Source organism: Pygoscelis adeliae, unplaced genomic scaffold (assembly GCF_000699105.1).
Source record: "Pygoscelis adeliae isolate BGI_AS28 unplaced genomic scaffold, ASM69910v1 Scaffold358, whole genome shotgun sequence".
Lineage (NCBI taxonomy): Eukaryota > Metazoa > Chordata > Aves > Sphenisciformes > Spheniscidae > Pygoscelis > Pygoscelis adeliae.
The window spans coordinates 3,287,312-3,303,353 of NW_008825429.1; the positions used below are offsets into that span (position 1 = coordinate 3,287,312).

Below are 16,042 nucleotides of genomic sequence, written 5' to 3' on the forward strand. Positions count from 1 at the left end.
GGGGAGGCGCTGCTCCTCGGGCTGCCCACACGTTGGCTAAGGCGCGGCTGCCCCTCTTGTGGGTGCGTATCCCTCGGGGCATGGCCGCGTGAGGGGCTTGAGCCGTTTGGGTGTTCGTTGCTCCGAGACCCGTATGTGCTTACCCTGGGGAGGCTGCCTCCTGCCTAGCACTGTTCCTGGTCCGGAGCTGTAGGGGAAGAGGTAACGTTGGCCTGGAAGTCAGGGGAGGGCAGGGAGCCCCTCTGAGGGGACAGTATCTGCCCCGGTTTTCCTGTCCTGACAAGGCCCTGCACCAAGCTTCCGCCCAGACTTGGTGCTGTCACCCTACAGAGGCAGTTTTACTGGCAGAGGCTCTCGGGAGGGTGTTGGTGAGCTCCTGTGGTAGGGCCTGCACATGTCCCTGTTTGCTGACAGGGCAGGAGGAAGGCCCTGGTTCATCACCAGACAATAGCTCTCTTGCCTCCACCAGCTGGAGGAGAGCATACAGCCTGCCATGTCATCTTTGATCAGGTACAGAATGGAGATCTTGGATGAGTTTGACGACGAGTATCCCCTCAGTATATCATTTTGCAAGCTGATTTCCTTAGAGGACTTCGAGGAGCAGTCTTTGTCCTACACTCAGCAATGCCTGAGTGAACTGTACTCAAACATGGAGCAGAACCCAAGGATCTGCGAGAGGGCTCTGAGAAAGCAGAAACAGATGGAGAAGGAAGAAGCTGGCTTGATATCTTATTTGAAGGTACTTGCAATGCCTTCCTAGTGAAGGTCACTGGATCTTTGAGGGTATTAGGATTATAATGAGATAGGATGGTGAATTGTGTTTTTCTTTTTTTAAAAAAAAGAAAAGAGTGTGTGTGTCTCAGCCGGATACTCCATCTGAAGGCAGATTGAGTCCTAGTTTTGTACTAATATTTGTTGCCTATTTTTCCTTGGGTGCTTGTGTACATGAATTTTCTGGAAACATTGAGCTCTTGGGGTCCTCCACAGAAATCCTGAGGATCCTGATGCGCTCCCGTCATATGGCTAAGATGAATCATTCCTAGGGCTGGAAGTGCAAGATGAGGTCTCCTGTCCTCACACACTAGCTTTGATTCTGAAATTATTGTTTGTAGAGCAGTAAAGGTACTAAGTAAATGTAAATGTTACTGAAATCCCTTTGTAGTGATAAATGATAAATGCCATTGCAGAGAAAAAAGTAAAATGCCATCACTATCTAGAAAAAACATTGTACTTCTGAGCTATATCATCACAAGCAGGGAAGAGAGCTGGGGTGCAGTTGGAAGCATTTCAGAAATTGTTGGTATAAATTTTCCCTGTAGTAGAAACTCTCTAGATGTGAGGTGAGTAGTATATCTACTTCTGTCATCCAGCATCTGGGGCATGCTAGCATTCCCTAGTTAAAATCAATGGCTAGGTGAAGGCACCAATTCATTCTATATCTGTCTTGCTCCATACAGATTTTTATAAGCCTGCACTTATGTTTGGTCCCTTGATCATGCTTCTCATTTACGTGCTGCTTTAGCAGTGCGAAAGACCTAACTAGATTTAAACAGTCCCCTGAGTGAGCCCAATATATAGGGAATCTTCTCACATAATGTGAAGCGGCAGACCCTAGGCAATGGCAGAGGCAGGGAGGGTTGAAGGGGTTGTGCTGTTGCAAAGTCGCTCTTTAGGGCTTTGAGGAACATTGTGGAAAGCAGAATCTAAGAGCAAGCCAGTATTGCTTGGACTGACTTACTGCCAGCTTACGGGGAATACAAACAGTATGTGTAGATCTTCTGCCATGCCGGTCTGTATTTCTGTTCCAAGACCAGAAACAGAGTACCTGCAATACAAGGTATCCCTGTGCTCAGCAAGCGTGGGAGCTCTGAAGCCCTATACAACACAGCAGCCGTTGCAGCTGGCGTGTGAGATGCTGGAGGGATGGTGTGTCTGTGGGCTTACGTTGCAGAAGTGAAGTCTCGGTGTCTTATAGAATCATAGAATAGTCTGGGTTGGAAGGGACTTTTCAGGGTCATCTAGTCCAACCCCCCTGCTGTGGGCAGGGACATCTTCAACTAGATCAGGTTGCTCAGAGCCCCGTCCAACCTGACCTGGAATATTTTCAGGGATGGGGCATCCACCACCTCTCTGGGCAACCTGTGCCAGTGTTTCACCACCCTCAGCGTAAAAAATCCCTTCCTTATATCTAGTCTAAATCTCCCCCCCTTTAGTTTAAAGCCATTCCCCCTTGTCCCGTCACAACAGGCGCTGCTAAAAAGTTTGCCGCCATCTTTTTTATAAGCCCCCTTTAAGTACTGATGGGCTGCAATAAGGTCTCCCCGAAGCCTTCTCTTCTCCAGGCTGAACAGCCCCAACTCTCTCAGCCTTTCTTCATAGGAGGGATGTTCCATCCCCGTGATCATTTTTGTGGCCCTCCTCTGGACCCGCTCCAACAGGTCCGTGTCTTTCTTATGCTGAGGGCTCCAGAGCTGGATGCAGTGCTCCAGGTGGGGTCTCAGCAGAGCAGAGTAGAGGGGTCTTATCTTCCTTTTCTCTATTGTTGTTTTCTAGGCCAAGATTTTTCAGGCTCTGCAGGGCGAGCTGAATTATTCTAACTATATGGGCACTGCGGAGATGAAAGAGAGAGTACTCCAGCTGAGACGAGACATACAGAGAGCAAACAACTATGCTCGTGGTAATGACTGTGTTTCAGTTTCCATTTGGGCCTGGAGACCAATATTAGACACTTGTACTGTTGCTCTTCCTTTCAGGCTCTGCTTTTCTTCTTCTCTGCCACTGTCTAGTTAGTGATGCAGAAGGGAAAAAGTGCAGAATGTGGTAACTGGGTATCTTTCTTTGGTGGGAAGGGAGCAGACAAGGGGCTGCACACAGAATTGTAGATATCATTTGTATCTGGAACAGTGGTTTTAAACCCCAGCTGTCTTGACTCTGCCTTTCACCTTTTAAAAGCGGTTTTGTTCCTGATCATTTAGGAAAGATCTTGGGGAGAATAGTGATACTGTTTATCTACCATGTCTTTCATGTTTTTTCTCAGTAGACCTCAGAATACCTTACAAAAAGGCATGGGCCACAGTATTATGTCTATTACATTATGGAAAACAGATGCAGAGAGGCAAAGTGGCTTTCTGAATGTCACAGTGTGACTTCTGGATTGATCAAAGGACTAAGAATTCTCTCTGGTCTCATCCTTCCAAGCCTAGTGCCCTGTCCCCTGGGCAACACTACCAAAGTTTTCCTCTTTGAATCTGCTGTGCGCTTGTTGGCTATCCAGGCTCTGGGGCGGGCTGCCCCAGAAAATAAGAGACATAAAGAATATGCATCTTTTGGAGCAGAAATGTCTATTGGAATAGACAGGGGAACATAACGAGCATTTCGAAAGCACCTTTTACTGCCAGAGTGTTCCACAGACAAGATACAGAAAACAACACGTTCAGTGAAGGGTATTGCAGACCCTTCCCATTTAAAATATTACTTTGACTTTCTTTTCAGAGCGAGAACTTACTGCTGTTGAAGTCAGTATCAAAACTCACACAACTTGGGAGAGGAACTGAGGTCCCTATTTGATATTTGCTGCTCTGGCTCCAAGCTGAATGCCTGATTTTTGGTTTCAGGCCATATAGTGGGTATATATAGGCCTGTACAGAAGTTAGACAATTATTACTATTCAGCACTGACCGTTCCTGCAGTTTGGTGTCACTGGGGGCAAGGCCCTCACGAAGCAATAATCAGATCCTATGTAGTTCATACACCAGCTGTTGCAGATCTGCTTTCCCCTGCTTCTCTCCTCTCTGTGGACTGTTGAAGGTCCCTGCCCACTCTCTCGGCTGGCCCAGTTCTTGTGGTGTGTGTCCCTGGCCTGCAGCTCCTTGGACACCACCTGTGTGCCCTGATGTGAGAAACCATGCTACTTACACTGTGTGCCCAACACCAAAAATCTCCTGTAGCCCACCAAGCTGTAGTTTGGGAATAGCTGACCCTGCTAGGCACGGAGAAGTCTTTGACGTGTAGAAATCCTGCAAAGCCAGTCACTCTGCTCTGCTGGTATCAAGTGAAATAACCAGCTATTAAAGAGAGCACTCCACAAACTCTGCTGTGCATTGGGTCTGCATGGCTGGGCCTACTGGTGGGATGCTGAGGTTCTTGCTGTTGGCATAGAAATGGAGACCCATACATGTCCCTTAGGTCACCCTCTCTTACCCTATTTTATTGTGGAGAGTGGTCCTCAGAAAGACAGAGACGGTATGGAGATCTGAACAAGGCTCAGAATACTTTTTTTCATGGTAATTTTGAGAGATCAGTGACTGTTTATTGAGGACTGGAAGACAAAAACTTTACTCAGCTTGTCTCTGATGTTTTCAGTGACTTTCTGGACTGCAGTTAGACTGCTCATGTTTACTAAAACATGCCTGGCAGAATTGGCTTCCAGAGCCAGGCACTGTTTTGTCACCTGGAGAGAAAAGAGCAGGTTCAATACCACTGTATACAAATACGGTGTTTCTGCTGTGGCTGTTTGTACAGCAGTTATTCACAGTACAGAGGCGAGCATGCAATTTGTCCTAGCTTAATAGATGGGAGAAGTGTTTTCAAGGTAGCATGAAGAGAACTGAATATAGGTGGAGAGTGTTACAAGTGAGGGAGCAGAGGTGATGGCTTGCAACAGTGTGTACAAGGATGGACCTTGAACCTGACTTCCTAGATGTGAGAGCTTGCTGAGCAAATGCTTAGGCACTCAGCTGCCTGTGCCTCATTGAGCTGAACTGCATACTTCTGTTTAGCAAGATCCTAAATGTTCGGTTGATTTAATTGCTTTGTCGTGCATCCTTTCCTCCTTGAACTGCTGTTGTCTCTTGGCAGTGAGGATGAGGTGAACTCGTAGACTATTTGTTCCCTGTGCTTTAGCCTAGCACATGCTTCCCTTGCACTGTATCTGCATGGGGAAGGTGGGTGAAAGGCTGTTAAGAGGGACTTCTGCTCCCTTCCCCAGTACACCAAGCAGTAGTGTTGCTGCAGTGACCAGTTGGGCAACTACTGCTGACTCCAGTTCTTCTGCAGCCCAATAGTATGCATCATAAAAGGATTATGGGTAGCTGTACCCATTATGGGGTAGCTATACCTCCTTCCCTATGAAGTGGTTGAGATGATTCATCTGCTAAATGCTGCGTGCAAGCACTGTCTTGTTTTTGTAACTGCAGAGTAGTAGTATTGTGGGTTTGATAACAGCCTAAGAGTATTTAGTAGACCACTTCAGCAGAGGGTTAAGTGTATAACTGGACAAGCTGGAGAGGGAAAGGCTCTGCAGTGTTACCGGTTCTGGTCACTGGAGGGTGCTGGTTGGAGGAGTGGTTCAGTCCACACCTTTCTGAAATGCCCCTTCTGCCTTGCTTGCTGTTTCCAAATAGTTTCTCGCGTGGGAACTGCCAGTGTGAATTGCAGAAAGAGCTCAGGGAAAGCACCAGAAAGGTGGCTGGCGTTCTGTGGGTTTTTTTAGAAGATATTACCCCAGATCAACTGTTTTGCTGCTGGATACAGTATTGTATATCCCTCTCTTTTTATCACCACCTCAGCAGAAACCACTTGCTGCAACTGCAAGTTTCTACAGGAGAAACATATTCACTTGCTTTGCAAGACAGCTGATTTATCTTCCATTTTGCAGGGCATCACTAAAACTTATTTCCTGGATTTTTTGGGTAGTTTTCATGAGCCACGAGCTCCATGTTTCATCACCCCCTTTAAAACAAGCTTTCCTCTTTGATCAGCTCTTCACAGCTCCAAATTTCCCTCTGACTGAAAGGGCCAATCACCATAAATCTGGCAGAGCTTTAGGAATTGTCTTCAACCCATTTGGCTGTGTGCAACTCAATAAATAGAGGTTATTGTTCCCCTTCATGCTAAGCTGTGAAAATGCATCAAAAAGCATTTGCTTCTTGTGTCTGCTCCAATGCTGTTTTCCCCAAGCAACAAAGGGACTCATCTTAGTGAGAAGGCAGCCTTAATCTCACTTGTGTGATAGCCTCCATTTCCTGAGGATCCTCTAGCTTTCCTTACCTGCAGGCACAGCTTCTTTATTGTAGAAGTAGTAGGTGCACAGAGAGACGAGGGGTCTCACTGCAGCCATGGTCAGTTCTGTGCACAGACACAGGAGTCAGTTGTTAAACCAAATTAAGTTCTGTCATGCCAAGTGCTAAATAGGGGAGGGTATAATCTCATTTTTGTCATATGCCACCTGCTTGAGTGAGAAGCCAAGCACTGCCGCCCTCCCACCAGCAGCAGTTTGTGTCAGACTATGAACTCTGGGGCACAGATTGACTTGTTACAGATACTCAGTCTTTAGAATTAGAGTCCAGTTGGATTTTCTTCTCCTTGGCCCTTGCCAATGTGAAGATGTGGGATCACACTGGAAATCTGGATGCACCATGCATCTAAATCTTTCTATATGTTTCTTTTTTTGCAAGAGTCTTCTGATAAAGGAATAGCAGAATGTCCTAGAAATCCTCTTTTATTAGCAAAAAGGCACCATTTCTGATTTGCATATGCTGAAGCTGCATACGTTGTCTGGGGCAAGGGCAAGCAGTACTTGGGTCATTCACGCAAAACCACTTGCCTGTAGTGTGTAAAAGTCACAGTTCTATATGATGAGGCCCCCTAACACAAAATGCTTCCCCCCTTCCCCCCCCCTTATATTTAGCCTTAGTAATTGTTACCTGCTTGCATAATTGTCCTGTCAGGGTGAGTGGGTATGAATTTCTTATTGTCCATCTGTGTCCCCTGCCTGATTTTCTGTATCTATCAGGACTTGGGTGGATAGGTGACAGAGCACTCAGCTGTGCAGCCTCTGCTGGGGACGCTTGCAGTTAGAAAAGCTCACAGAACCGATATGATAGGAGGAAAAGGATTAATGGGCTCTTTTGTGGTGTTACTCCAAATGCATCATCCACCTCTTTTTTTTTAAGGCTCCAACCAAACAAATTGAAGCTGTTTAACAGCCCATGTACCAGAATTTCCTGTCCCTACAGAAAGAAAGCATCAGCCAGGAGGAATCTGGCATCTGAAAGATATTTTCACAGTATCTATCAGTGATGAAAATGGCCAGACTAGTAGGACTGGAGAGGCAAAGTCCTCTATCGTAAATTTACTTTCTCACCACAATTATCTTTTCTGTAATCTAAAACCACAATTGCTAAGGCCAAGTTAATTCAGATCACTCAAAAACCCTCCACTGAGACACCATAGAAAATGGCTGGGTGTAGTGATAAGAAACTCTGACTTCAGGCGTTTGGCTGAGAGCCTCCTCATTCTTTTCCTGTTGACTCTAGACAGCCTCCTAGGACTGTTGCTTTCAGTTGCTGTTTACCTGGGGCTGCCCTAGGATGGGTTATGTGAGAGGAAGACTCCATCTGTCCTGCCCAAGCCCCAGGTTTTGAATGAATAGACTGAGGAAACCAGTAAGTTGGCACTGGTTTGAAATACTTTTTTTTGTTGTTTTCCTCCTCACAGCTGCAAAGACTGGGAAAGGGCGACATCCAAGACAGTCAAGGGGGAAGAAGCACACCCTAGAAGGTAGATTTAGTTGCCTTCACTCCAAGGTTCCTGAACCTCCCAAGTTCACCATGCCCAGGGTCTTCGGTCCTTTTCCAGAAGTCGTGAATAAGCAGGTTTGTCAGTGGGAGCAATCTGACTGTAAGATGAGGGAGGCTGCACTTACACCACACCCACCAGGCACAAGTCCTTCAGGCCATCTGCAGTCTGTGCTGCCCTCACTGAAGCACAGTATGTGAAATATCTTTCTCGGGCTGCAGGACTCAATTACAAAGTTTGCTCTGAGAATTTGCCCAGAAAAAAAGACAAGATTTGCCAAATAGGAAGTAGCTTTTATTTGCTTTGGGTAATTCCAACCCCACTTTCAGAGGAGGAGCGGCAGAAAAATCCATTATAAGGCACTCTCACTCCTCTATCCAAACCTCAGGAGCTTGTCCTAGTAGGAACAGCTGGAAGAAAAAGGGAAGAGCATAAGCTGTTGATTCAGCTAATTTCATGGTAAAAAACCTGTCCTTGTGCTGTTGTCTGATATGTACTTTTGCCACCCATAGGTGGACAGAGCTATGACTTCAAGCCCTGATCTAAAATACTGGTGGACTGGTCTAACAACAGTGAGCCAGAAAAGGTAGGAGAGGATTGAATCATGTGGAGGATAAGGCTGGCTTAGAGCAGACAAGGTAGATAGAAAGGATCTGTGTTTCCTTTCTGGTGAGAACAGAAGTTCTCTTCCTTTCTGAAGAGAACACTGCTCAGGCTCTGTAACACTCTTTTTTTTCTGTTAGTTTCAGCCAGTAACACAAAGATTACCTGTCCTCTTGTTTAGTCTTTTAGGAACAATATTTCTCCCCCTTTTAAAACCCTCCTCCCTTGCAAATTCTGCATAGGCTGAGAGTAAAGCTGAACACTAGGTGAGTTCTTTTACTGTTTGTTGTTTTCTCACAGCATGGCTAATTTGCATCCTGTAGTGCTCAACCCTGGAGGTTTCTGTAACTCCCTCTAGGCTGGTAACTACATCAGTAAGCTGAGAAACATGAACTTCTCAGAATAGGTCTTTGCTAGCTATCTGCAATGACATAGTTATCTTCCGATAGCTGTTAATCTCTCTGCATTGCATCTTCCCACACAGTCCCCAGGGAGTGACAGGGGAAGGCGTCAATCAGCATTAGAGTGATGCAGATCTGGCTCTTGGTGTAGGAACCTTAGGCTTTCTCTGGCATTTCTCAGTTGAGCGAACTTACTTCTCAGTGGTGTCTTGGGGAACATGTTAAGAAGTGAAGTGCTCTGATCTTGCTCTAAAAGAAGTCAATTTTAGTAATGCTGGATCAACTTAGCAGGAAAAAAAAAAAGGAATTCCTTCATTTCAGCCTCATATACTTGTATATATGCTCATTAACATATAGTAATAAACCATGCACAGGAAATTTACTGTAAATGTTCATTTACTGTAAGTCATTGTCCTAGTGACTTAAAAGTACATAGTGTAATCAGTGCAGGGCCAGGGTAACACGACTCATTTATCAGCGGTGCTGAAGAGACACCCTGACTCCTCTCCCACAGGCTCAGCTGCTGAACTGGAGAAGAGGCAGGGATAGATGTGGGAGGTTTAGTTACCTGTCACATTGCTAATGCCAAGTCCTCACTGGAAATGTTTTCTTGTTTTAGACTTCTTGGCAATGCTCCCACACCTCAAAATGCTGGCTCTACTGGCACTAAACCTGCAGCCTCTGTTTTTAACACACCTATGTCATGCAAGTTTCAAGGTGGTGCAGAAGATGACACGGATAGTGAGAAACCCAGCCTCAGTTCCTCTGCTAAGGAGGCATAAATGTCTCTTCTTACATGGAAAAACCTATGCAAATAAACACTCTGTGCAAGCTCCCTGGCTGCGTGTGGAGACCCTGCTGTGGCTTAGCAATGATTTCCGCAAAAGCTGTGGTTAGCAGGACAGTTGTACCATGCTAAAGATGGAGTGACATCTGTGAGCTTTCTTCACTACCAAACAGCAGATATCTAACTCGCTGGAAAGTGGGATCTCCATTAAATGAGAGCAGAATGCAGGCAGGGGTCCTGAACTTATGTCGCTTGTCTTCTAAGTGGAGCCGTCTCTCCTCTGACCCACAATAGCCAAATCTTGAAACACATTAAGTATCTTAATTCCCTCTACCTTCTGCAGAAATTGGGTGCCTGAGTATCCCTTAGATTCTGTGCTTTACTTGCTCCTGCCTAGCATGGATTTGAATCAATAACAAAGCAAAAAAGAACTTTGCATCACTGGATGCAGAGTGGTCGGTTGTCCTTGCTTTGCTACTTGCCCTTTTAGCAGATGACTCTGGCATCCTTGCTTCCAACTGCTTGCTACAGTTCTTGTCAAAATATTAATACAGGGAATGTTATGTGGAGAGTAGGACTGGGGCATTTGGAAGACCCCAACAATTAATCTCCCTCATAGCCAGAAGCGGAGCAGTAGACTCATCCAGAAGTTCAGGTCAAAAATTTAGTGTTCTAGTCTGGGCAAGATTCTGTCTTCTACTCCATAAATGGTTTAATATGTCTTACGTTACCACCCTAAGGATCAACAAAATGTGGTTACCCAGTAGTGATGGATCTCCTGTTAGGAGTGTGGAAAATTACATCTATTAATAGCTTGAGATTATCTCCTGAGGGAGACCTATTGTACAGATTTAATTGTATTTCTCTCAATTCATCAGCTGTTAGTAATTACATCCTGCATTTTTGCTATAGAAAAAATGAATCTAAACTGGCTATTGAGACTGTACTTAAATAAATCATAGGAGGGAGAGGAAATTACAATGCAAATAGTATCAGTCTTGTAAACAATTTTAATTCACTACTTAGCTATTCATTAATTAAATAACATCTTCAAAAAATGCATTCTGGAAAATGTAGCAGCCACACTGAAAGCAGTGCTGGTCAGTTTAGCTTAAAGTAACCGATATATAATTTTTAAAGGGTTCAGATAGTAAGCAGTTTAGCTTGTCAACCAACAGTTGACAGAAATGCTGACTTCCCCTCCTTGCTAGAAGATGTCAGCCTTATAGTCTGTGCTTTCAAATAACCTGTTACAAGAGCAGTGTTCTTGTTCAGCTTCTGTTTTGAAACTTTTTAATGACAACTGCAGTTCCTCTTGCCTCCTTTTCCTCTTTGCACACTCCACAGTTGACCTCTAGTGGTATTGGATCTTCCAGCAGATACCATGGTTTTCCACATCGCCCTCCTGTGCTATAGCCTCAAGTTACTCAAGTCAAAATCCCTGTCCCTCATTCTTCTCTGGGGACAATTATAAGAAAGGTATTTTGTTCTCAGATATGGTAGTCTGATTATCCTGCCACAGTGAATAAAAAGGAAAGGCACTGTTTACAATGGCAAGGTAAGGCAGAAAAGTACTTTTCATCATCATCATCCTGTTTCCTGGTAAGTGGAGATGGTTTCAATGGAGAAAACTGGTCAGGCTGACATGTGCAAGGCTTGCTGCCCTCTCCTGGTGTCATCAGGGCCATGCGTTGGATCTCACAGCTGCCTCTTAGATTGAGGTTTTCACCTTTTGACATGATGAGTCCTGCAGGAGTGGAGGGAAGAAGGTGCTTTATAGATGGAATTGATTATTTTAAACAGCAGTGTTTTGATTAGGATTAGCTGGATCAATTCAACAGGCACAGCTTTTGAATTGTCAGTTGCAAAGGCAACAGTGCTGATCAGGTTCTCTGAATCTGCAGAGGATCCCTTGTAGCCTTCAGATTGTGACAAATGGATTGGAACTCAACACTGCCGAGTCTTCTGGCTACTCTTGCCCAATTTTCTGGGAGCGTTAGCACTTAGTATGCTTTTTGTTTATGATCATGGGAAACAGTATCATGGCCCATCAGAGCATTAGGATGGGCCTAATCATCAGCTAGAGATGAAAACTTACAGCCACGTTTTGGTGCACATTGTGGGAACATATTTTTAGTCAGCACATCTCAGTCTCAGCATTTGATGGGAACCCATCATCTTACCCCGTAAGGTGACTGATAAGGGAAGGTACTTACCTTGTAGAAACAATTTTACTCCTGGTAGCTACTGAAGCTCAGCTTGTTGGGTCATGTGCAACAATCAAAGGCAGCAGCTCTCCACAGCGGGAATTCAGTTTTAAGGATGCAAAGTGATCTAACCTTGTGGGCCCAATGTTAAGGATCGCAATTGGCAGCTGCTTCTCCCGGGCAGCGAGAGCAAACCTGTAACCAGAGTATACCTGCAGGAATACCAGAAGACAAAGTTACTGGCAGCTTAGGCAAAAGAAGAGCTACAGAAAGGAGTAAGGAAAGTTAAATAGTTGCGGTTGGCAGTGGGAAAAGGGGCTGTATGTACATGCTGTGTTAGGCAACTACGCTTAATTCAGGTAGAAAATTGCTTCATTCAGGAGTGCACAGAAAAGAACAGTTTTTAACCTCTGTCAGTGAGGGATTTGCGGTTTCATAAAAACTGAAAATTCGTAGTACATTGAAGGGAAACGTCCTTGTCTTTTAGCAAATCTCTGCAGCAGTTTTTATTAGTTATCATAGGTACTTAAATGCTTCTACTTTGATGGTTCTCACATGGCCCAGCTTAGGTAGTACAAGAATGAACCTAAGGCATTTCAATCATTCCTGTACAAAGGATTATAAGCTTAAGAAGTGCAAGCTCAAGGAATTTGTCTCCAGTATCCTGAAGCCAAGAGAATCACAATCAGGCAGCCTTGGTTTTTATCTTGTTCTGGGAGGCGTTAGGTTTTTTTTAATGTAATAGAACTTGTTCCTGGAAAAATTTCTCTTACACAAACTCTACTCCAAAAGCTTCCACGGGTTAAACAACAGGGGTTTCTAAACTACCTTACCTCATAGATAAGAGGCTAATGGAGAAAACACATTGTGATACAAAGGACAATCCTAAGCAGCAACCAGAGATATTTCTGCTCTCTTCTTCAGAATTTAATCAGGAATTAGAGGTCCTAAAATCTGGTATTTCACACAGTGTGCCATGAGGCCTAGAAAGCTGCCAAAGGCTAAAAAATTCAAGCAAAAAAATGTGGGGTGGTGATCTCTGCAGGACTGAATTGTATCAGGTATCTTGGCTTTATGGGCAACTGCGAACCTACAATGTACTGATGGAGGAGGTAGCAGAGAGAGGTCTGAATATATGAATGGAGTTAGTTATAGCAGCATGAAGTAGACTGGCAATAATAGAGTGACAGGGAAGCCCAAACAGGCCAACTGTGAAGCCAGGTTCCATCCACAGCAAAAATAAAATACAAAGAAGCTCTGGAGAGGCTGTTTTGATCCACAAGCAATTAGTAGTCCTAAATTGTGGGACCAAGGATTGTTGCAGGCAGAGTAGCACAGAGATAGGAATGCAGTGTGGGAGGAAGACCTACTTACCTGCATAGAGGATCCTGCCACCAGCATGGAGTCTGATTCCGCCAGGCGTTGGTGCACAAAATTAACTTTTTCCCGGCTCACTGTGTCTCCAAAGAATGTCACGTCAGGTTTCAGGATTCCACCACATTTACGGCAGGCTGGGACTTGGAAATTACACACCTGCTCATCCGTCAGGAAGACATCCCCATCCGGAGCCACACCAAATGCTTCAGCTTTCCAGGTAGGATTCAGAGCTTCAAAGTGCTCCTGAAGCTCAGAGCGCAAGATTTGGTCTCCACAGACCAGGCAGAAAACCCTGAAATTCAGAGCAAAGTCTTAATGGAGAGTTTCATGTCAGCTGAAGATCTGGAGTCTGTAACTTATTCCTTAGAAGGCCTGGAAGGTCTGTTGTCATTATCCACACTTATTTACCAAATAGTACAGGTCAAGGAGCTGTCTTTCTACCTCCAATTGTTGCTTTGTAGAATGCTCTAGAGGAAGTGTTTTGACCTTTACCGTGCATCCTCTCTCCCAGTTCAGGCTGTGCTTTTTCATCTGGAAACTTTGGGTGATCACAGCCAGACTGTGGTGGTCCCTCTCCAGTCCACTCAACTTGTGCGTGTCTGACACTATCCACTCTGCTTAGCCCTGGATAATCCTTGCATCCTCAGGATCCCTTTGTCCTCTTCACTAAGAGGACATTTGCTGTAGCAAGGAAAGGGGGAATTCTGCCTGATGCAGGCTCCAAGGGAAATGATCCAAATAATGCTCCAAAAAAATGGAGTGGTGTTCATGTTTCTTAAATACTGTGCTGTGAACGGCACTGTTTTGTGATCTTTTCCTCTACCCCAGCCTAACACCACCTTTCAGCATGTCATCTCCAGGAATATAGCATCGACATTTTGCCTCCTTTCTCAGCAGCTAACGCTGCACCTGCTTGTCAGTCACCCTGAACAACAGACCGGAGGATTAACCATCCTCCCTCTGCCAACAGACAGTACCTGTGTGTGCAGCCGTGCAGTTCTGTCATGCGCTGGCTCCCGGCTTTGGTGTGAAGGGCATCCACATTCTGGGTCACCAGCCAGTGCAGCTTCCCCAGCTTCTCCCAGTCTCTTAGTACCAGGTGTGCTGTGTTTGGCTGGTGGGAGGAGAACTGGGGCCAGCCCACAAAGTTCCTTGCCCAGTACCGCTGCCGGGCACTGGCACTACGAACGAACTCAGCGTGCTGGATGGGCCGTCTGTCTGTCCTAGCGTAGAGCCCGACACCTTCAGAGCGGTAATCTGGGATCCCCGATTCAGTTGAGATTCCAGCTCCAGTCATTACAAACAGCCTCTTGGAGTTAGAAACAAAGCGCTGCAGCTCCTCTACTTCCACAGGATCTGGGGGAAGACAGGCTGGCACAAAAGCCAAGTTTGGAGAGGTCCTGGATAAAGAATGGCATCTGAAATGATGGAATCTGATGGCTCTGCAAACTCCTGACAACTTCATGGCAGAGAACATGTTCAGCTAAAAGCCAAGAACAGAACATGTGGCAGGTGAAAGAAAGCAAAGAGCATGTCCTTAATTTCATTTTCTTGGGATTCTCTGGAAAATGATGCTGATAAGTATTCTTTGCTCTTTTTTCTTTTTAGTAAAGAAACACAAATTACTTTGGAAACGTTAACTAAAGCCCACCGTCTGAGGACAGCGCTCGTATGTCCCTTTCACAGAGGGTAACACTGAGGACTGCTCAAGGTACAAGGACAAAGTTAGGACCCCTGACTTGCAGGATTCCTGCTCTTCTATCCTGGTGTGAAGGATGGCTGCCTAAGAGGACTTCTAAAGAGCCCAGAAAGACCTAAGCATACAAAGTCTTTCCCAAGTATGTGCAACAGGGCAGAGAAGAAATGGCAGGGAGGCCAAGCGCCCCACCCTAGAGGCACTGTCCATCTGGTTCCTCCCCAGAAGAGACCCTTGTTCTGCTTTCTTTAACATTCTGCCTGCTCCAAATCAGTCCTTTCTATTTACCCCATCCTTTGCACGTGTTGTGGAAAGGGAGAGAAAAACCTTGAAATGTTGCTCTTTCAGGACAAAGGTTTTGTCTGGAGTTACTCCTGTTTTTTTTATAAAGGCCTGGTGCAGAACAGGCCTTGAAATGGGACTGAAGATGATTAGGACACTGCCTAAGTGCCTCTGGCACCTCCTCCTTTGTGGATGCCACCTCCCCAGAGTCAGTGGAGAGGTGGAGGGGTACTGCTTTGCTTCTCCAGCAGGAAAAGGGGGCTTGGAGAGGGAATGGCTCACCCAAATGCGGGGGGAGCGGAAACAACTGCCTGGCAGGTAGGAATAGGAGGGATATCCTGCTTTAAGGGAGGAACGGCATGCCCTGTTGGGGACAAGCAGGATAGCTTTGCTGACAAGTAGCCTGGAATTGTGTGCAGGACCTGTTGTGACAGGAGTGGATTGGTTTGGACCTTGATTTTGTTTGGTCCTTCTAGCAGTCTGTAGTTCTCCTTTCTCCATTATCACTACTTTAAAACTATTTTTTTCTGGGCCTCTCTATGGTTTTGCATACAAAGTGCAAAAAGTTTTGAAAGAAACAGTACTGAGAATTGACTGTCTGGTATTTCTCCCTACCACCATCTCCCTTAGCAAGGGGGCTTGTATGAGATCTGGAAGATGGAGGGGAGGGCTTTAATTACTGATAAAAAGGGATGATCCTAAAGAGTGACTGCAGCAGGCCCCAGATAGTCTGGTGCTTAAAGCTTGCTTGGTAATGTGGGACACCTGGATGCAGATTCATACCCACTCACACTTCTGCCCTCACTACCAGAAATTACTGGGAGGACACCTAAGGGACTGGGTCTCACTGGGAGTCCTCAGCCAGCTGGAGCAGGTCCCTTTTGGGTGTTACAGGCAATGGTTTGAGGGAAGGCTCTGTGCAGCTTGTTCACTGTCAAATGGTTAAAGCAGGTGGGCAGTTTCATAAATGCTGCCTACAGGAAACTTGCAGCGCCTGCGAGATCTGTGGCAGCTCTGAGAAGTCAGAGGTATTCAAGCAGTGAGCTTATTTGTCTAAAAGGCTGGCACCTAAGTACTTTTGATGACCTGTGCTTCAGTGCCTGGGTGGTTT

General features: G+C 45.5%; 1 protein-coding gene across 1 annotated transcript in view; it reads right to left on the bottom strand.

Moving 5' to 3' along the window:
* Positions 1-10,362: 10,362 nt before the first annotated feature.
* Positions 10,363-16,042, bottom strand: part of SIRT4 (sirtuin 4) — a 6,704-nt gene continuing 1,024 nt past the window's right edge. The window contains 5 exon segments of the mRNA XM_009330814.1: positions 10,363-11,116; positions 11,586-11,639; positions 11,642-11,788; positions 12,951-13,245; positions 13,931-14,436. Of these exon segments, the coding sequence (XP_009329089.1) occupies positions 11,637-11,639; positions 11,642-11,788; positions 12,951-13,245; positions 13,931-14,430 (945 nt within the window). The 5' untranslated portion in view covers positions 14,431-14,436 and the 3' untranslated portion in view covers positions 10,363-11,116; positions 11,586-11,636.